This window comes from Papaver somniferum, chromosome 2, assembly GCF_003573695.1.
Source record: "Papaver somniferum cultivar HN1 chromosome 2, ASM357369v1, whole genome shotgun sequence".
In the NCBI taxonomy this organism is placed as follows: domain Eukaryota; kingdom Viridiplantae; phylum Streptophyta; class Magnoliopsida; order Ranunculales; family Papaveraceae; genus Papaver; species Papaver somniferum.
The window spans coordinates 184,667,439-184,688,810 of NC_039359.1; the positions used below are offsets into that span (position 1 = coordinate 184,667,439).

The 21,372-nt window shown below is 35.2% G+C and overlaps 2 protein-coding genes and 1 long non-coding RNA gene across 4 annotated transcripts; 2 read left to right on the plus strand and 1 right to left on the minus strand.

Annotated features, from left to right (window-relative positions):
• Positions 1 to 592: 592 nt before the first annotated feature.
• On the minus strand, positions 593 to 1,576 carry LOC113349982. Its single transcript, XR_003360525.1, has 2 exons — positions 1,438 to 1,576; positions 593 to 1,275 (listed from the first exon to the last, which is right to left on the minus strand). It is a non-coding gene; the product is annotated as an uncharacterized LOC113349982 (long non-coding RNA).
• A 424-nt stretch (positions 1,577 to 2,000) lies between these two features.
• LOC113349981 (ureidoglycolate hydrolase-like) lies at positions 2,001 to 6,157 on the plus strand. The gene is made up of 12 exons (XM_026594027.1): positions 2,001 to 2,259; positions 2,594 to 2,679; positions 2,928 to 3,002; positions 3,267 to 3,395; positions 3,552 to 3,638; positions 3,804 to 4,006; positions 4,092 to 4,194; positions 4,470 to 4,561; positions 4,912 to 4,974; positions 5,219 to 5,459; positions 5,590 to 5,630; positions 5,877 to 6,157. The coding sequence occupies exons 1-12, from the start codon at positions 2,071 to 2,073 to the stop codon at positions 5,972 to 5,974; spliced, it is 1,407 nt and encodes a 468-aa protein (XP_026449812.1). The 5' UTR covers positions 2,001 to 2,070; the 3' UTR covers positions 5,975 to 6,157.
• Positions 6,158 to 16,255: 10,098 nt separating this feature from the next.
• LOC113349983 (protein WVD2-like 3) lies at positions 16,256 to 20,652 on the plus strand. 2 transcript variants are annotated; one of them, XM_026594028.1, is made up of 7 exons: positions 16,256 to 16,392; positions 17,863 to 18,420; positions 18,862 to 18,956; positions 19,059 to 19,152; positions 19,272 to 19,343; positions 19,611 to 19,721; positions 20,062 to 20,652. In XM_026594028.1, exons 2-7 carry the CDS (start codon positions 17,890 to 17,892, stop codon positions 20,365 to 20,367), a joined length of 1,209 nt encoding a protein of 402 aa, XP_026449813.1. In that variant the 5' UTR covers positions 16,256 to 16,392; positions 17,863 to 17,889; the 3' UTR covers positions 20,368 to 20,652. The 2 variants fall into 2 exon arrangements, with proteins under 2 accessions (XP_026449813.1, XP_026449815.1); XM_026594030.1 differs by having other exon boundaries at positions 18,865 to 18,956.
• The last annotated feature ends 720 nt before the right edge of the window (positions 20,653 to 21,372 follow it).

The window sequence follows — 21,372 nt, forward strand, 5'->3', positions numbered from 1 at the left end:
AGCTCATAACGCCGATTAAGATAATCACTAAGGGTCAAGTTTTTCTCTCTCCTTTCACTCTCTCACTTCTTCTTATTCAACAAAAGCATCGTTAGTAACCTTTTTCTGGTCAGATCTGGTCCATTTAGTTAGTAAATTTAGTCTAGTTATTTTTATGTTTTTTACTTATCTACACCGTTATGGTGGTTTTTCTACTCTTTAGAGGTTTATCTTCAATGACGGTTCTTGGTTATTGGGTTGAGTTTTAAGATTAATAGTGATGCTCTCCAACAAAGAAATTTTCATCTTTGTTGTCTCCGGCGACAAAATCTTCATCATCAATTTATTCGGCGACGAAATCTTCGTAGGTGATTTTGACGATTGAAGCCTCATTACTAATTACAAGAGATTTGAGCAAATAAATTCTATTTTGGGAGCACATCTTTTTAAAAAACAAAAATAAACAAAATAGTTGGAACTCAATTCCGTGAAAACCCATTCTTCTTCTGATTTAATTGGATCCTATTCCTATTCACATTTAAACTTTTAAGGTATGTTCTTGTTACTTTTTATTCTCTTTTAGATCTTAAATTAATTAATTGGAACCTCGAATCTCCACCAAAAAAGGTTCCTTGTTCATTAAAAAAAAAAGAAAAAGGAAAAAAAAGAGGGTGTTTTACAAAATGATCACACTCCCCTAATTAGTTTTACAAAATGATCATAGCTTTAATTAGTGTTTGCAAAGTGGTATGTTTCCATCCGACTTAACTGTTTTGAGAAAAACAGTATGACTTTTGTCTTAAACACCCCTTCTGGAGTTGTTGAGGTGATGGCGATGAACTGGTGGTGGCGGCGGCAGCTATACCCAAGAGAGGAAGCGGTGAACCCTCTCCGGAAATGTGATATAACGATCCTGAATGCGGGCTGGAGTTCCGGTGCCATGTAAAGATCCTGATCTATTTCAGCCGCAACAAGCAGTAGTACCACCACCACCACCTGCAAGCAACAACACCACACCAACAGCAAGCAACACCACTGTTCATAACCAGATCCATTAACAACTCATCTCAATGCCATCACCATATTCATTCATTAACAACCCCCAAAAAAGTAGATTAAACTCTTATGCACCACCACCTCCAACCACAGTACACCATCTTCTCAGCTTCTAATCCACCACAGACAACCATCTTCAATTCCTTATTCTCTGTAATCAACAGCTTCAAAAAATAAACAGATTCAACCTGCAACTGCTCGGCTAAGTCCACCACCATTCAATCAATATCAGTACCACCACTGCAATTACACAAAACCCATTCTCAATTCCTAATTCTTCTTTCAAACAACCCTAATTTCACCTGAATCTACACCTCTTCATCGAATTCATAACACAATCATTACCACCGTTTAATTACTGATCCAAAACCACAAAATAAAACTAGAGTTGTTAGATCTTACCTCTTTCCATCTCCATCTTCAAAGTCACAGAATCAGGTATCAACAAAATCAAATTAGGGTATCAACAAGGGTTTCGCTATGATTCATGGTTTCTCTACCATATCTCCATTTTTTTCAGAGTTGAAAAATATCGAGCAGCTGCGACAAATGAGGCAGGAGACGGATTTATAGAGTATTTGTATTAGGGATTCAAAGGTCCTGATCCAACGGTCCTAGACTTAGAGATTTGTTATAAGGGTAATTAGGTAACTGCGGTCACTGACATAACTCTGACACGTGACATAACAGAGCCGCTAGTTGTCTGGTGACTTCTTTGTTAATACTTTGTAACAGTGGGATCGATTTGTAAACCGGAATCGGAATAGGAAAGTGTGACTGTTTTTATAAATACCCAAAAAAAAAGGCCATGACAACAATCATTGGCGTGTCATCATCTTATCAGCCTCTGTTGTTTGTATCCTACTTGGAATACGATTAAGTAAGTGGAGCAGAATAAGATATTAATACTAAAAGTATGATATCATCAAGTCCTAATTATTGGCGCTTTTCAGTGTACACTCATCCATCAAATATCCTGCATTACTTAAAACACATCATCAAACTCCAAAAAGACGCACAGAGAAGAGAATCAAGATGAGTTTCAGATTCTCTCATGTTCTTCATCTTTTTTTCATACTTTCTTTCTCCTTTTCAATCTTAGCTCATAATGAACAAGACCCAACAACAAAAATTATGGAAGATTTTTCAGGATACCCAATTCATGAACCCCAGTTTAGTGCTTCAACTTCCTTCTCAGTTGATACTGAAAACTTACAGCTTCAGGTAAAAAAATAATCTTACTTTTGATATTGAGTGTTTTTGATTCATATTGTATTATTTATGATCATTTAAAGACTTGGGTTTGCGTTTAATAGAGTGGGGAAAAGTGATTTTTTTTCTTTTCAATTTAGTAGATTTTGGCTGTTATTTTGATGTTTAAAGGATGTAATTTTGGGGGTTCTAATTTTTCAAAAGATTGCGAATTTCAGTCTGGTTGATGTGATTTCAGTTTAAATGTTAAGATGGGTATGTTGTAAAAGCTAGTGTCGATGAAGAAAATCTGCTGTCTTAGGCTCTGAATGAGATAATTGATTCATATGGTTTCTGTCCTGAGTAGATTGATGAGTTGTCTAGATACTCGGATACTCCTGCTCCATCAGTTACTAGAATTCTATACAGCGAGAAAGATGTATTAGCTCGGAGGTATGTCTTTAACTCAATCAGTACACTGACATGTTTCAATAGAAAAAATTTCCATTGGTATATATTGATACAACATTTAATTGAGACTTAAAAGTGTAGTTATGTGAGATATCTGTGGTGCATTATCTTTTATTTGACTATCTACAAGGACTTCCCATATTTGTATATGCACAATCATCATACCACCTGTCCTTCTGATCTCTGGTTAATGTGTATGTTTTTAATGTCCATAAGATTTTCGTGGGCAGGTTTATAAAGAACATAATGGCGTCATCTGGTCTCTCTGTTAGAGAAGACGCTGTTGGTAATATATTCGGGCGATGGTGAGTTTCACTGGGTACTTTTTTCTTCCTGGTTTTACTTTTACAGTAGCTATAGGCACCAACATCTTCTCTGAAAACAATGATTGTGTCTGTAGAAGTAAATAAAACCTTGAGTTGATTGATGAAAATAGAATTTATAATAACATCGAGGTAAACATGTTGACTTTACATTTCCTCTCTTTTTTATATTTATACAAGAGAAACTCAGTTTTTCTATCTCGAAGTAAGTCTTTTTGTAAAGCTTATAATCCAACATCTTTGCAGGGATGGCCGTGAACCTGAGTTGACTGCTGTTGCAACAGGTTCTCACATTGATGCTATTCCATACTCTGGAAAGTATGATGGAGTTGTTGGGGTGTTGGGAGCAATAGAGGCAATTAATGTTTTGAGAAGGTACAGGACCTGTCTGGTTTAGTAAATTGTCTATAACACAGTAATGAGCTTCGCCTGTTTCAAATAGTAACATTTGTTTATTATGAAAATCCCAAAGAATCAAATATGTAAGAGCGACTTCTTATCCATATAGTTTTTCTCACGAATCCTTCACAGGTCTGACTTCAAGCCTAAAAGGGCTCTAGAGGTGATAATGTTCACATCAGAGGAGCCCACACGTTTTGGAATAAGCTGTTTGGGAAGGTTAGAACTAAGATTTTACTGGCTATAAAGTATATCAGTCCTAATCTTACATTTGGTTATTATAATCATATAATGTAATCTTTTAGCTTTTGCATTACTGCATCTTTGCTGAGATTTATTTAGCTCATTTTTAAGACATCTTATACGTGGTAAAAAAATGTGCAGCCGCTTATTGGCAGGGAATGATGCACTTGCTAATGCTCTTAAAGGGACCGTTGATGGTCAAAGCATATCATTTTTTGATGCTGCGAGATCTGCAGGCTATGCAACAGATCAAGATGATTTAAGCAGTGTGTTCCTGAAGAAAGGAAGCTATTCAGCTTTTATTGAGTTGCACATTGAGCAAGGCCCATTGCTAGAAGACGAAGGTATAACTATTTTACTAATACTAATATATATGTGTGTGTGTGTGTGTGCTAATCACCATTTTGATGGGTTCACCTACAACTCCAGGTATACCAATAGGCGTTATAACTGCTATTGCTGCACCAGCAAGTATAAAGGTGGATTTTGAAGGAAATGGAGGTCATGCGGGAGCTGTTCTGATGCCTTACAGGTAATGATGACATCTATGTTAACGGAGTCTACTTTTTCTCTTTTTTTTGCATAATCTAAAAAGGACCTGCTGAAACTTACCGAAAGGTTTGCTGAGAAAAATTAAGAGAAAACTAGCCAAAAACCAAGACAAGAATCTCTAAGAGTGGGCAACTAGTTGTTGGTTGATAAAGTATTCATTAGACTTCCACCTCTGGAGTAAACCTATTTCTGGGTGTTTTACAGTTCTTAATTATATAAATGACATTATCATCCTTGCTGCATCATGGTGAGCAGAAATGATGCAGGATTGGCAGCTGCGGAGTTGGCACTTGCTGTTGAGAAACATGTATTAGAATCTGGATCCATTGATACTGTTGGTACTATAGGTATGCTTCGCCTTTTATGTTTCTATCAAATATCAATTGAAGTTTCCATTTTTCGTACTGTAGCTAGGCTTCCTGTTGATAGCCTTTAATCTCCTGCTTCAAATGCTTGAGAGAAGATCTCTGACTGCCCAAGAGCTTTCCTTTTTCTTTGAAAAACTAAATATTTCAGCATTTTGATGTCTCTAATTAGTAACTTCTTGACAGCTTTTTAAGGATACCTAATTTTCATTTTGGTGCTCTTTAACCTGATAAATTGTACATTATTCTGTAACTTCTTGACAGCTTTTTAAGGATACCTAATTTTCATTTTGGTGCTTTTTAACCTGATAAATTGTACATTATTCTGCTAGGCATTTTGGAGCTGCATCCAGGGGCAATCAATAGCATCCCGAGCAAGTCTCACTTAGAAATTGGTATTCTTCTAACACTGGTTGATAAGTTCTACAATAAAGAGTCTATTCTCTCCTTTATCCATGGCTTGGTTATCATTGTTAGTTAGACTAATGAAAAGGGACGAAAACAGACAGGGAACAAGGACAGTTTATGTGGTCGATTTTTAACTGACCCCACTAACCCATAGATCAGAACTCCCCCATGCCCCAAAACAGCATTTAATAAAATGTTGCTTACTAGAGAGCTCTTTACTCATCCTGGCAGATACACGAGACATTGATGAGAAGCGGAGGAACAGTGTAATCGAAAAAATTCATCAATCTGCTATTACTATAGCTAAGAACCGAAATGTCACACTATCAGAATTTAAAATCGTCAATCAGGATCCACCAGCATTATCAGATGCATCAATCGTTAAGGCCATGGAAGCCGCATCTAAAGAACTCAACCTCAACCACAAGTTGATGATTAGCCGAGCATACCATGATTCATTATTCATGGCCAGGTAAAGGAAATTTTGTTTTTAAATCTTCTCTGCTCTAGTAAATTACTGGACGTAGGTTATACTTCTACTTTAGATCGATTTTCATTAACGATTTTAACACTGTTAATCTTGTAATGGTGTATATTCACAGAGTATCTCCAATGGGCATGATCTTCATTCCATGTTATAAAGGTTTGTGTTTTATACCATTCTTCCAAAAACCATAGAACCCATGGCAAAAGGAATTTACATGTTAATTATGTGCTTTTATAACGCGAAAGAAAAACTTCCTAGCTTTTTGGCTGCTGTAGAAAGATAACATTTTCTAAGTCTTATCCTTTACAGGATAAAAAATGTGAAGGTAACAAACCTAGCTATAGTCACTGCAACTGCAAATCCTAGTTGTAGTCTTAGCTTGTATTTTTGTGAGCTTTGCAGGTTATAGTCACAAGCCTGAAGAATTTTCGACGACTGGCGATATTGCAAATGGCGTCAAAGTATTAGCATTAACTCTAGCCAAGTTGTCCCTAGCCTGATGTAATTACTCGGCAATTTCAACTCTATGACAGCTTCTTAAAGGTGGTTTCGTTCTTTTTGCTAAATATGTGAAAATGTTGGATGTATGAAATTGAAGGTTACAATGAATAATATTTTGACCCCCAACGATGTCCTACATTTCCGACAGATAGTAAAACTATCAAATAAAAATAGATGTATCGTGAACAAACCTATATAGGAACAAAGGATTCGTCACACTTTCAGTTTACATTACTAGAGAGTTTCAGCATGAGACCAGCAATACAAAAGTCTCATAAACCAGACGTCCATAGGAAAATGAAAAGACACAAACCGAGATAAATAAAACTTATACTCGTATATTCTGCGCAAGTGATTCAACGACATCCAAGAAAGAAATGAGTCACCATAGAACTTTAGTGATTCAACGACATCCAAGAAAGAAATGAGATGCAAATGTCTCCATAGAAGTTTTCTCCGCAGCTACCCCTTAACATCCAGGAGGACAAATGTCGTAGATATAGCATCCTTCGCCCTAATTAACTGCAACAACATGAAATTTGTCGTAGACAAATGTTATGCTTCTGCAGCTATTGCAAGGAACCACGATGGAATTTGTTGCGGGATGAGAACAAGATTGGGAGTCTCAGATGCCCCAGTAGTGGCAGAAGCTGATGGTTTCGCATTAGCGGTTGAAGTTGCTATCTGGCGCGGCTTTGATTCAGTAATCAGCAAGGGATCATCAAGGGAGATTGTCAAGTAGTGGTGAACATCCTCAATGACACAGCTCGCTCTTCCCCCTGGAGAATTTGGAGATTCATTGACAGCATCGAGTCTCTAGCCAGATCTGTTAACACAGTGCAGTTCAATTTCGTCCCAAAAAGTGCTGACAGTACGGCTCACACCCTTGCTGCACATGCTTTATCAAACAATGTCCAAGTTGAATGGACACCAGATCAAATTCCTGGAGATCTCATCTCCAAGCTAGGAATTATGACCTCTTAATGGTCCTTTTGTTTCTCCATGTTGTTTACCAAAAAAATAATAAAAATAATGCAACAATATAAAACATACGCTCCTTTGTTAAACTGCACTCACACGTCTCCACCAGCACTTACATAAGTAACCAGTACCTTACTTCACCAATCACCACGAGTTCATCGTGCTCCCTATTTACATACACGCAAGGGGGTACGTATATGACATCAGAATAGTATCTACTACCTATTCTCTAACGAATCTAACGTCAACTACCGGTAGGTATTAGGTACCGTGTATAATGTTTGTTTGATAAACCTTAATGAAAAGAATTATAAATAAAGATTAGGGAGGGTTTTAGTTAATTAAATCTCCAATTAAATGGGTGTTAAGGCATTATCAAAAGAGTTAAAAAGAATTAATCAAGCTGGGCCTTGTTAACATTAATTACTCATCTGTGATGATATGGTGTTATGCCTTAATCAATCAGGATAAGGTCATATCTTGCATAACTCTACAATTCCAATAATTCATTTATTTGAGCTGACAGAAGCGTATCTGATCAACCTGATTTCTCCTAACCCAACCATAATTAGTACTACCTTTTTTTTACTCGGTTCTCTCGCCCAAACACGCTTAACTGCAGAGTTCTGATGGGTTCTGGTGTATTAGTGTTGGTACCATAATTAGTACTACTTTCAATCCTAAATAAAGGCTAAAACTATCAATGTCGACAGTATATCATACAAGTGCGATGTGGCTCAGTGAGCTTCATTGAAACATTCGGGGAGTTGTATTACTTTATATTTTGTGTATCGAAAATGAGAAAAGCATGAACGAACAGACATATACTGGCGAGTAGAAGTTATCATTCACAAGACTGTCCGACCCTCTTAGATGAACTTCCTCATGCGGTTTGTATTTACCCATGCAGAACAGAACAATAAAATTGCATATATACGGAGCTAGAATCTTTATTTGTTCGCATTTAGGGAAAGAAGAAACTCTTCCGGTGAAAGCATTTCATGGCATGTGTGAGTCTCACTTGTTTTAACCAAAACAAATAAAGACGGTTTTGGTGCAGCAAGTGAAGAATATTTGAGCGGAAAAACTTGTTTGAAAATTGACGACTAAAAGAAGAAAAAAAAGGCGACCGACCAACATCATTTGAAAAACTGTCATCGTCCTTTAAAGTAACACCGCACGAATTGGATGTTAACGCCGTTTAGGTTTAAATCACGAGTTTGTTGCCACAAAATTTAAAATCAAAATTTCTTATAGTTATTACTCCCTCCGTCCCACTCCTAAATGACCTATTTGATTTTAGATTTTGTCCCAATGATAAGTGACCTATATCACTAAACAATGAGATATTCCGGAATTATCCTTTTAGTTAATTATAAATAATATATGAAATATGTATAATTTGATAGGCATGTTTATATTCGTTACGTAGGTGTTTTAAAATGCTTTTCAATTGTATGAAATTTGCGAACATCCGTGGAGTATTTTGAGAGATAAACCATTTTTAAATTTCACTAGTTATTATTCATAAGGGTATAATTGTAAAAAATGATTAAAAATACTATTTTCCTTACTTGCCTTAAAAATTGTACAAATTTCAAATAGGTCACTTAGGAGTGGGACGGAGGGAATATTATTATTATTATATGAATCTTTATCATTATAATGATTGGACATTATGTATATGGTATAAATTTAATATATTAGGTGGATGTGAGCATCTAATTAGCTTGCTGTAAGCCTTTTAGGGTTGTATCCGATTGACTTATTGTCTTCCATCTATCCATATGTTATTTCAATTGGGATACGAGGGTTTCTACTTTCTATTCTTTTAAGTATATTTAGTTGCTTAATGAAGTCTAAGTTTGAAATTTGAAACTTTAAAAATAATAAACAAAGAAAGACAATTTCGTCTCACGAATGAAAGAACCCTTTGTTGTATAAAGTTGTGTGGGGAGTTTATCTTAGTTTATTTTCATATGGTAGTGCATGTAGTAGGTGGATCAACTACTACTCACCTTTATCATTTTCAACCCTAATTCGTTCAAATCCCATGAAAGATCAATTAAACATAAACTTCGGCAAAGATTCTGTGGGTTTGTTGATCGTATGATAGCTAAATTATCATGGCAACTATACTCTGACCTCGATAACTATATAATCTTGTGACCAACAAAATAGTTTATTTAGCGGATTATTTATTTATTCATTAATATATGAATAATTTTATCAGAAAAATAATGTGTATCACTTGAGAGTGTTTTCTTCGACAGAAATATTTTAGCATTCGTACGTTTACGGGTATAAATAGTTAGAAATTTTGAAAATGATACAGATCACAAAGGTAGGTATTTTCTGGAGTGGAATTTTTACTGGTGATTATACCTCGTAAATATACCAGACAAAACAAATTCAGTCTAAGTAATAACCAAAAATGATAAAGAAAAACATGGTTTTCCCATATCACCCCTATTCTATTTATTCACCATCCACTCACAATTTAAAATTTGTAAACATTTTTAAATTTCATATTTACTACCTGCAAAGCCAAGTCAATAAGACTATATCCTACTTATTTCTCTCATTTTTCTTAAAAAACCATTGAAAAATCAAATTTATCAATTAACTCAACTTGGTTCAATTTAAATTACAGTAAATCAAACTTTTTTTTAGGCCAACATGTAAGACAATTGGTATTCACACTAATTTCTTATAAGCATGGACAAGTAAAAGTTGTATAGATGACAAATATAGCATCTACCAAAGAACTGACAGTTGAAGAGTTCTATAACTGAGAGCTGAGACAAAACTAAAGGTCAGATGTCAAAGACTCATATCGCAGGTCGCCGACTGGACAAGAGACAAGAAAATAGACACCGAAGACTTGAGTTCAACCTCATAGATGATAAGAGACTCTAAGTTTTCAGCTGAGTTAACAACCTTGAAACCCAGATCGTCACAAAGAAGAGTTATCTCACGTATGAATAAGCACAAGGACGGAAGATTAGTTGGGCATGTCTCATGATTACAAGCGGATACTTGAGACAAAAATTATTCGCATGTAATTATAAATCCATGTATTCTCGTAATTTATATGAAAGGCACATAATGTAAACAAGGTGATTGTTAATTAAAATTACACTTTGAACATTGTTTCTCTCACTCCTAGTTCTCTCCAAGTTATTGTTCATTAACCGGCTTAGAAAGATAATCAGGAAACCCTAATTTTACAAACCAGATTACTGATCAAGATCGGAACTAGAGTAATCGAATTAAAATTGTGATTCTGATCAGAGAACTATGATCAAATCATCGTGAAGGTACGCTTCTAAACGAGATGACGCGCCTGCAAGTTTCTTAATATAGATTAACACTTCAAATTAGTCCATCTACAGTGGACCTCAGAGTCTTTTAATTAATTCAAATATTAAGATTGTAACTAAGAAGGGTAATCTGAAAATATTAATCGTTAATAAAAAGCTTCCTAAATTAATATTAATAAATATTTGATTAAGTAGTAACTATCATTAAACTATCAAGAGAAGTCGTTGTCATTTTAGAAGCTTTTGGTTATTTAAACGCACTTGAATTTTCTAGGAAAGAATATCCATGAACATAACTGCATCAATAATATAGCATAATGCAATGTCGAAGTGAATTGTTGTGTATTCTTTTGACCCGAGTTTAAACTATAATGCCAGAGGTTTTTCATTTGGCCATCTTAAATGTGCTTCGTAACTTTTTATTTTTTTGATTGATATGTGCTCCATAACTTTATGGGAGATTTTAAAGGTTTTTTCATAGCTTCTTCGACTTATTTGATTCAACTTGGTAATGCTCCTAAAGCAATATGTTCGTGGATGTTTCTTATAAAAAAATAGGTAATCCTAATCGAAGAAGGTGTTCTCATATCCATTAAAGAATCTGATGGGGAGCGGAAGCGAGATGTTAAAGACTGTTGGAACTGTCTGATAGGAAGATTCACATTACCTAAATATGTCACACAACTGAAGATGGAAAATATCAGTCCTAAGTTATAAAAACATGTGTCCAGTTGTATATATATATCCTTATGGAGGAATGGTTTTACTGTTTCAGATTTGCTTTACAAGAGGATGTTTGAAGAGTGAGGTTACTAAGATTTTGCGAGCTAAAATATGGAATAATATACATGCTAAATAGGGTAAGGATTATAACACAGGTACACAAAGGAATATTCTTTCTCAAATTCAGGTGATATTTTGATCCAGCTAGGATTGGAATACTGGAAAATCCAGATCTTGTTTGAGAATGGTAGTGTCATTGGGACACTATATATCGTTAGTTAATGATGCTACAACTAATAAGATTTGGGGCATTTTTCCCGTGTTGTCACTGATGTGGACTTAAGCTTCTTTCAGAGAGGTTTTTGGTGGAACAAGAAGGAACATCCATTCTCACAACGGTAAAATATAAAAAAAAATTTCCATGTTTTTCTCTGTACTGAAAAATACTTGACATGGACTAGGTCAATGCTAGAGGAAACTAGAGGCTAGTGAAAAACTCAAAAAGATTGTTAAAGACCCAAACAAACCCCATAACCTCAAAAACCTATTGATAATGGGAAACAAAGTAATCGAGAGCTAGATGAAAACTTAAGTGTTAATAAGTTTCTAGTAACAATAATGTGACTGATTTTATAGTCGTTATCACAAAATCCATTAATGATGGGTATGATACTGTGTCTGTAGTTGTAATTAAAATTAGCAAGAGTCATAATCATCAGAATGATGGTTCTAAAAGCTACTTTAAAATGGCAGGAGACAGTAATACTCATGCAGGCCATGCATGTAACTCAAAGTTACTGTCAAACATGACAATGGAAACACTTTAATATTCGTAGCATGATAAGATAAGCGTTCATACGACGTCTAATGATGATATGGAAACTGAAGAATTTATAGGGTGATTGATCTGTAGGTTCCTGCTCTGCTCTGCCATAGTCGAAGTCGGCTCTTTCTTATTCCCAAACAAAATAAGGTGGATTATCTTATAATCTTAGTAAGGATGAAAAAGTAAAGAAAGAAGACGAGGAAGAAAATTAGTTTACTCGGATACTCTCTGAGTCAAAATAAAAATAACTTTAATAGTCACAACAACGATAATGTAAGTGCTTATAAGACATCTGATAATGATATGGAAACTAAAGAAATTGTATCCCATAATCTCTGTTGAGATGACAGAGTGAGGTGACAAAGAAGAAAAGAAGATTACTTTGGTAATCTCTAAGCCATAATGAATATATATATATATATATATATATGTTATCTGTCTAAACAAAATCAGATTATGGTGATCTAAAAATCTATCTTGGCTGCTGGTATCTCATACTCGATTCGTTCGAGAGATTTTATTTCAATGGTTTTGAAATAAGGGTTCTCTATTGGAACCTCCATGGAGATGGAGAGTAGTGTAGAAAGTTTAACCTGATAATTTTTTCATTGCGCAGTCGTATGTTTCTTATGCTTGTATATAAACTTCTGGCCAGGATGACTCTTGTCTTCGATTTTTCGCAGTTAATTTTTGTGGAACTAACTTGCCAAATATATGATGTGTTTGTTCTTTAAATTTGAATCCGCGAGTAGTCAGTTGTACTTCACAACATGGTTCTTTTAATGTTCAACTTGGCAGTGAAGTTTTTGATATAGTTGTTGTGTTAACATTGTATATTGCTAGGTGGGATATTTGGTTTGAGATTAGTGAGTTATTACAATATAATGATGGTCCCTGGTTTTATATTGGTAATTTAACATTTTCGTGGTGCACATTAAAAATCTCGTGCTCATGCTTCGAAAATCATGTCTCTTGGTGAATTCAAAGTAATTCTCTAACACATGTGATTTAATTCATCATGAGACTAGGGTTGAATTTACTAAGACCAATTATAGAGTTCGCAGTTATATGGAATTACACCCTGACAAAGCTTTTTGAAATGAAAATTGACTAGCTATTGTAATTTTTCTACATGCAGTACTTTCTCTAGTGCCCAATCTGATCATCACCTATTATAAATTGAGTTCCTAAAATTGATAAGTTTCTTCCATATTTCTTTCAGGTTTATAATATATGTGTCCTTCTCATTATCTTTAAGAAATTTCACTGCGAGCACATGAAGTGAAGTTTTCTATGGACGCACTATGTTTGTGCTAATACATAAATTAAAGTATATGAAATCCATTTCAAATGAGTGAGATAAAGATTCCTTTGGTGATATGAATGTCCAAGTAACGTAAAATCTTCATAATTTAGAGGTTGCAAAATAACGTTTATGTGATGAGGGGTTTAGTGAAAATTTGCATGTCCTAGAAGTGGAAGCTGCCAAGAAGTCGAGAGCCACCTGGGTATCAAATAATACAATATTTTTCCAAAATCAATGCGGATATTACAAAATTAACCCAATTAAAGATTGATGTTTAGGTAGCCATGGACCATGAATTAATTGCAATGCACATAGTTAATTGTTTCATGAAATCATACTATGATGATAATACAAATGGTAACACAACATTGTCAATAAGTACAAGTTTCCAATAAGTCGGATGCCGCCTTGAAAACACAAACAAATAATTTCGGAAAATAAGTCGAGAGCTATCCAGGTATCGGATTGGGACAGTAATACATCATTTTTTATTGTACTATCAAAGTTCACGAGGTTAATAATAAATTAACTCCTTTGAAGATTGATACTGAGGTAGCCTTGGACCACGAAGTAATTGCTATGTACATAGTTAATTATTTCACAAAGTTATATTATGATGACAATACATGTCGTAATACGGTCTTATTGATTCTTTAATTCAACGGGAAGTGATGAGTCAAGAAACTACTTCTTTGACTCAAATTTCTAGTGCTGATAAGATTAAAATTGTTGTGTTTAGAACGAATGCTAATGTTGCCCCACGCCTAACGATTTTGGCGGCACATTTTTCACATATTTTCCAGATATGTTGTTGTGATATTGCAAGATCAGTTTAATTATTATCTGAGCAGGGTTGGCTTGTTTCTAGTACGAATCCAAATCACACTATTCTTATCTCTAAAGAACCAGAAGTGGAAGTGGATGTGGTACAGAAGTTTCGACTTATTACTTTGGTGAATTTTGTTTTTGAAATTATTGGGATGATAATTACCGAAAGAGTTTCTCTTATTGCATTTTGTATTATCAGTTCGGAACAAAAGGATATCTTTAAGGAGAGAACTATCTTCGAGTCCGGAACATCTAAAGTTGTCAATGTGTTGATGATATATATGTATTATCAGTTCGTAACAAAGGGATATCTTTAAGGAGAGAAGTATCTTCGAGTCCGGAACATCTAAAGTTGTCAATGTGTTGGATTATATATTCGTCTTTTGGTGGAAACATCACTCTAAACGTTGACATCCTCAAAAGGCTATTGATACTTTAGATTGGATATTTCTTTTGGATATATGCTTTTAGATCTTTCAACTCTTGCCTCATTTTTCTACATATTACATTTGATTCAGGTGTTGCTTAGTTCTTCGAGGTTATTTGTCGTAATTAATTGGTAAGATCATGGGTATTTTCAGTGCTCTCGTGGTATAAGACAAGGTGACCGCACTTTCTCCACTTCAGTGTAACCGAAGACATATTGAGTTGATATATTTTTAATCTTGCTGATAGAGGTTTGCTGCACTCGGTATCCACTAGGAAAATATTTGTCCCTACTCATATATACATTATACATATGACATTATGTTTTTCTGAAAGTTTCCGCAGGGAAGTAGATTAAGTTATTGCTCTGTTTTTCTGATTATGACTTACTTAGATAGGAATATTAGAAATGCTAAGTGTTTGATGTTCCATAGTAAACAAAATGCAGGTCGTGCTCAGGTGATATCTTCTCACTATGGCATTCCTACTGGATCACTTCCTTTCAGATATTTGGGGCTTTCCATTTTTCAGGGTCCTCCTCGAAAGTGATTCATCCAACCGATCCTAGACAAAATTAAACTAAAATTCTCTATCTATAACGTGAAGAACCTTTCTACTATCGGTAAGGTAGAGTTCGTTTGTCAGTTATATTATATTAAGTACCTTATTGTACAATTTTCTTGTACATGAATAATCGAAAGATTGTGTTCGTTATTTGGAACAATGGATGAGAAATTTTATTTGGTCTGGTAACATATCTATACGAATATATGTAATCACTCATCCTTAGTTGAAACCAAGTTTTTTTTGACGAAGGCGGCCTGAATACAAGTTTCTTTCAACGGTTAACTGTTTGAGTTTCATGAAACAACATGGTTGGTGATTGCATGCAACTCTTTTTTGGAGTGATTTCATTCGTAAATGATTTTTAAAAGAGATATGGAAATGTTCGTAAAGGTTATAAGAAATCTTCGGTATGGGTTGGAATTACAAAGTAATGGCTCCACATGAAAGTCTAGCTTGTGCTGGTTGATTGGGGATTGTTCAATTTTTTTTTTGTGTAAATAGATCGTATTGTCTCTCCCCATCTCTTTATATATATATATATATATATATAATCAAATTATCATAAATTTGGGCGAGACACCCAACTGGGTTGCGAGTTGCAAATCCTTCAACCCAATACCCTAAACTATTTCGTCCGCGTATCTTGATGATCTATTGCTCCATTCCGTTGCTTCGAGTGTTAAACTCGTCTACAAACTTTAAGGAGAACGACATAAGATTCTAGTATTTTTCATTGTACAAACCACCACGGGTAGAATAACTTAGAGAACATGTCCTACACAAAAATGTGATCTTATAAATATATGGGATAAACCCTTAAAAGATATGACATCAAACCATAAATCCTGTAAAAATACTTGCTTTATCGAATACTTAATTATCGAGTTTCAGTAAATATAATAATATAATGTTTCTTATACCGATATTTCTGTAGTACAACGATAAAATCATTAAGTGATAATATCAATACCTGCATGTGAGTTCGTCATGGCTAAATGCTACCAATAAAAAATAAATAAATGATGTTTCATGTAAAAAAAGTTTGAGAAATATTTTTGAAACTCAACGATTTTATCCTAGTTGTTTTATTATTTGTTTATGGGAACATCCGACACGAAAGAACGTTAAAAGTGGCGGTGTTCTTTTTTCTTTCTTTTGAATATCCATGGCGCAAAAAAGATCTGGGACCAGATTCGACCACCTGACCTGTTGGTGAATATGACCGCTTAGGGTTTTTGAATTACGCCGTTTACTAACACCGTTAATACAGAACATCTATATATGGCAAATCACCAAACTGAAAGAAGAAAGAGAGAGAGATACACAGTGACACCCTCACACTCAAAGCCGAGAACCAGAACCTCTTGAAATCAACCAACGATTTCACGTCATTTTGTGATCTTGAAAATACTCAAACTCTTATAAGATCAGATTCGTGTAAGAATATTTACCGCATTTTAGTAATTTTATATCATTTTGTTGTTGTTCTTGATCTAGTGTTAAGAATTTCTTTAAGATAAATTTGATTAATTAAGTAACTGAGAAGTAAAATTGAAAATTTATGATATGTTTTTGCTGGGCTTTTTTGTGGATCTGTTAATGATTGTGTGGTTTGTTTGCATTTTGGTGTGATTTTGTGAGAAGAAAAGAGGGATGTTATTTGCTTCTGTTCAGTTATACTGCGTTCCGATCTCATTTCTTTGGTTTCCTTTTCATTTATCTTATGATTCTTGCTGATTTTTTGGTAGTTTAATTGAGTGGGAGGAAAAAGAGAGTGGCTTTTACGTTTCATTCTTTTGGTGGTAAACATGAGTCACCTAAATTGGAATCGGAAAACCCTTTTCTCTGGCATATTCCTGAATTGGATCGTCTGCAGTAGCTGGTAGGCTTAAATTGCTAAATCACGAATATTCGTTGGAGTATCAGTTTTAAGGCATGATGCTGTGCAAGAGGTTTTTGAATGTTATTATGCTTGTGATAGAAATTAGTAGTGATTCAGGCCTAAGTTTGACTGTTCTCAACTTTCTTTGGAACTTGTTTATGCAGTCTATCAGGTGGTCTTTATACTCTTTACATGAGTGAACGGGAAGAACCCCTTTTCACTATGTTAAGAAATTGTGATATTTCATGGTTACAAGATTGCTGTAAAGGATTTTAATCCTCTGTTACTAGTGCCCACACATTCTATAAGACTATTAGAGAAGCCAGTTGAGTATATGGATTGAAGTGCCAGCATTTCAAGTCTTGCTGAGGTTCACTGAATATTTGCATAGGAAGAACCCTTTTTCTCTGGCTATGTTTCAAGTGGAACTTTTGTGGTAGGCTTAAATTGCTAGATTACGGTAGCCACATAATTTTTTGCTATACAATTGGTCACTATAAAATTAGTCACTTCATGGTTAAATAATTGCTTTTAAGGATAGAGCTGTCTGTTACTATGCTGTGTGCTCTGACGGAAGTAGGATTGAAAGCCCAGGAGGAATAAAACAGTAGGAATTATAGTTCAATTTTTCTAGGGGGCTATAAAAAAATTCCCTAGAAAATTTGTTTTTTAGGGTATGTTTTAGAATTTTAGGGGTGGCTGCCGCTGGAGCAACCCCAAGCCACCCCCCAGTTCTGTCACTGGGCCTGTATGTACTAAAAGACTATTAAAGTAGTTAGTTGAGCATGTAGATTGAATTGCGAGCATAGGTTTTGGTCTTATGGAAATTTTAGAATGTTGTGATGCTTTTGGCTTGTTACCTGGTATTGTAGTGACGCATATACCATATCATGCTTCAAAGAAATATATATACCATGTTATGCAGTATTATCTAATTTGTGCAATAAAAACGTTGATAATTGAAACTTATAGTAGTGAGGAAAAAGATATTCATGTAAGATGATTGGAACTCTCTTGTTTTGCAGTGCTATCAAAAACTTACAGATACTTCTATGGACAAGGATCCTTATTGTCTCATAGATTACAGAAACGGCGACATCCATGATTTAGCTAATAAAAAACAGGATCTTGTAGAGATGGAAGTCCATATTAATGGCGACATCGATTGCCATGTAGCAGAAGAAAATGTCGAGTTAAAGGATTATGAAGTAAAAGAGTGCACTACAGAAAATTTGGTGAAGACTCCTGGGGCTAAGCATGTTGTAAATTGTGACAAGGAGCAAGATGTGTTGTCCAGTAAAATTAAGAACTTAACTGGTTTATCTGGGGAGAAAACAAAAGGACCCGAAGAGCAGAAGATTGGCAATCACAAGAAGCTCAATACAAGTGAGAAACCGGCAGCAAGATCTGCTGCAACACGAAATGTGAAAAACCATACTGTTCCGCAGCCATTTGCACTGGCAACTGAAAAGCGTGCTTCGTCGGGAGCTCGTCCTGTTGGGTCTGAAACTTCTGCCGTTGTATCAAAGAAACCTTTTAATGTGTCTGATTTGCAAAATCTCAATGCTGTGAAGAAACCTCAGGTTAGCACTGGGTTTAATGGTTTTTCTTCACTAGATTATGCATGTCACGTTCAAATTATACAACCCTGTTACTGCTTCTCAGTATGTGAATTTCACCCAATATGTGATCCATCATTAGTAAGTTTTTGAATGAAACATGTGGTTACTACTAACGCGTTGGGCATAGGACATCGTGCACCACAAGTATGTGGCAATTCTTTTGACTCGATTTGATGTCTCTCTTACTTTATGTTCTTGCTTACTAAATTTTTCGTCAACTTGTAGGGAAGACGTGATTGTTGAAATGCTTTGAGAATTTCAACAATACAAGTACATTTTAGCACTGAGTTTCTCAGTACTTAATGCTTGTTATGCTAGTGATAGTAACGGTGTATATCTTGGATTAATTTTTTTTGTTTTTTTATTTACTGATATTTTTACAACATTTTAAATGCGGTGCAGCAGCTAAAATCACCTGTGATATCTAAGAAAAAGCCATTGCAGCCTGAAAACAGTAAACATGGCGATGAAGATGATGCTTGCTCTGTTGCATCCTCGTATCCTTTTTGAATTTATGGATTCTATATTTTACAATTCTATTTTGGCTTTCTATGATGTGATTTGATTTTTTCTTGGAGATTATCCTTAGCCACTCGTAGAAATGCAGCATCAGTGCAGACAGTAAAGTCGAGGGTGATTAGTGCATCAGTTCCTGTATTTAGATGCACGGATCGTGCTGAAAAAAGAAAGGAGGTAGCTGTATGCCTTTATGTACTTTGAATTGAAGTTCTTTAGGTTCACAAATACATATATTAAGTAGTTACATTTTCTCCGCTTTAGTTATATTAAGTAGTTATGTTTCTTCTCTTCAGTTTTATTCGAAGTTAGAGGAAAAACACCAAGCTTTAGAGGCAGAGCGGAACCAATGTGAAGCTAGGACCAAGGTAATTACTCTTCAGTTCCCAAGAGTCTTTCCTCACTTGGGGTCAAGTGCATCATACTCTCTAAAGCTAGAAGCTTAGAATGTCTAGAATTGCATCAAATCCATCAAATACCTATCTGTTTTGAATCTAGTGAAACTACTTTCACCTGTTTATAACTGAGTTTTTTTACTTTACCACTACTTTTTACCCTACATATTACTATAGTAGATTGAGATTACTATTCTATTTGAATTAATTATTAATCTCCTGGCATGTTTCGTTTTACAGGAAGAGCGAGAGGCTGCTCTCAAGCAGCTTAGAAAGGGCTTGACGTTTAAAGCTAGTCCTATGCCCAGCTTTTATCATGAGGGACCACCTCCTAAAGTCGAATTAAAAAAGGTATTCGTTGTGCTTCCTCCCTGTTCTTTATTAACTCCAGCAACAATGTCATTCAAGATTTTTTCTCCAGGATACCAATTTGACTGGTTAATATGTACTCTGTAGTCTGAGAGTTAATCTACATATTACATATCCAACTTCAGGAAGATGTCCCTAGTTATAATATTTCTGTTTTATACTCCCAATATTTTTTCATGAAAATGAAGCGTGTAGTGTTGCTCAGGCATTAGATATACCTCCAAACCTAGATATAACATTTGACATGTTTGTCTCCTCTACAAGTTTCCACACATTGATGCTATGAAGCAGGGATTTATGTTTTCTGTTGATTTGGCTCCAGATGCCACCAACTCGTGCAAAATCTCCAAAACTAGGTCGAAGGAAAAGTTGCAGTGATGCAGTCAAGTCATCGCATGGAGCTAATGGAATATTATCTCATGATCGAGCGAATAGGCAAAGTCTGGATACTTGCAAAGAGGATACAATCACTAGTCCTAACAGCAGTAGTAAGTATCAGATCAATGGACATGATGTTGGTGGGAGTCGCGGACTGAAAGGAGAACAAAAACCAGTTAGAGGGAGCCGGAAATCAGCTCCTCCAGAGATGACTGGGCAAAGTAATGTGGACATCACAGTTCAGTCTTGACTCCTTAGTCCTTCAGTAAGTTATATCTAATTTAGAAGAAAAGGATAAAGCAAATGTTTGTTTTCTTTCTTGAATTTCCATGGCTTGCTTTGTTTTCCTTTTTTCTCTTTTAACTTTTGTTGTTGTTGTTAGTGGTATTCTGGTTCTTGATGAGAAATGTCTTGTTTTTCTTACATGTGCAAGAACTTCTGATGTTGTTTGTGGGACGTTTGAACTTTGAAGTGTAAATTTTCTGTAAGTTATGTGAAACATATGATTTAATACCACATTATATCGACATTTATACATCGTCTGCATGTGGGCAACAAGTGCTGCTTTTTACAGATGTGTGATTTTGAACCGCAAATAAGGACTACAGATAATTTTACTTCTTCCGCCAAACACGAACTTGCAAAAGTTTTCATGTGAAGTATAGGATATCCTTCTTCAGGTAAAAAAGTAACATAGAAAAAAAATCTTCTGCTTGACCATCAAGGTGATCCATATGGGGAGTATCATTGATGATGGTGGCTATTCGTGTCGTTCTTCTGTCTGTGGCGAGTGACAATCGCTCTATGCGAGGGCTGTTCATTTTTTCTTCTGTCTATGGCGAGTAATAACTGCTTTATGCGTTTCCTCTTGTGACACCGATTTAACGCCTTTATGAAACCAAAAAATTAGGCCTCTTTTCCATTCCTCTTTATTAGCGAGTGTATCAATTGAAGCTACACATGCTTTTAAGAAGAGAATGCCAACCTGCTTTTACCTTCAAATTCAAGCTTCGAATATGTATACATCACAATTCACAACTGGTTTGTCTATGGATGCTCTCATTCCACACCCATACGCATCTTCTTCCTGAGCTTTTTTCTCAAAGGGGGCAACCAAAAGAGATGATATTCTTTTCTATGAAAATCATATCACCAGAGTCAAGATCCTTAACCAAGTTTAACACTCAACCCTATTCCATATTTAACAAATGAAATTACCTTGAATTAAGGCTACTAAACTACCATTTGTCAATAT

What these genes read in the sequence shown, in the direction of transcription:
- LOC113349983 (XM_026594028.1), top strand. Translation starts at nt 17,890, where the DNA reads ATGGACAAGGATCCTTATTGTCTCATAGATTACAGAAACGGCGACATC. An exon ending in GCTTGCTCTGTTGCATCCTC is followed by an intron (nt 18,957 to 19,058) that starts GTATCCTTTTTG and finishes AGCCACTCGTAG; the next exon opens with AAATGCAGCATCAGTGCAGA. An exon ending in CTAAAGTCGAATTAAAAAAG is followed by an intron (nt 19,722 to 20,061) that starts GTATTCGTTGTG and finishes ATTTGGCTCCAG; the next exon opens with ATGCCACCAACTCGTGCAAA.
- LOC113349981 (XM_026594027.1), top strand. Translation starts at nt 2,071, where the DNA reads ATGAGTTTCAGATTCTCTCATGTTCTTCATCTTTTTTTCATACTTTCT. An exon ending in CCCATTGCTAGAAGACGAAG is followed by an intron (nt 4,007 to 4,091) that starts GTATAACTATTT and finishes CTACAACTCCAG; the next exon opens with GTATACCAATAGGCGTTATA. An exon ending in GCTGTTCTGATGCCTTACAG is followed by an intron (nt 4,195 to 4,469) that starts GTAATGATGACA and finishes CATGGTGAGCAG; the next exon opens with AAATGATGCAGGATTGGCAG.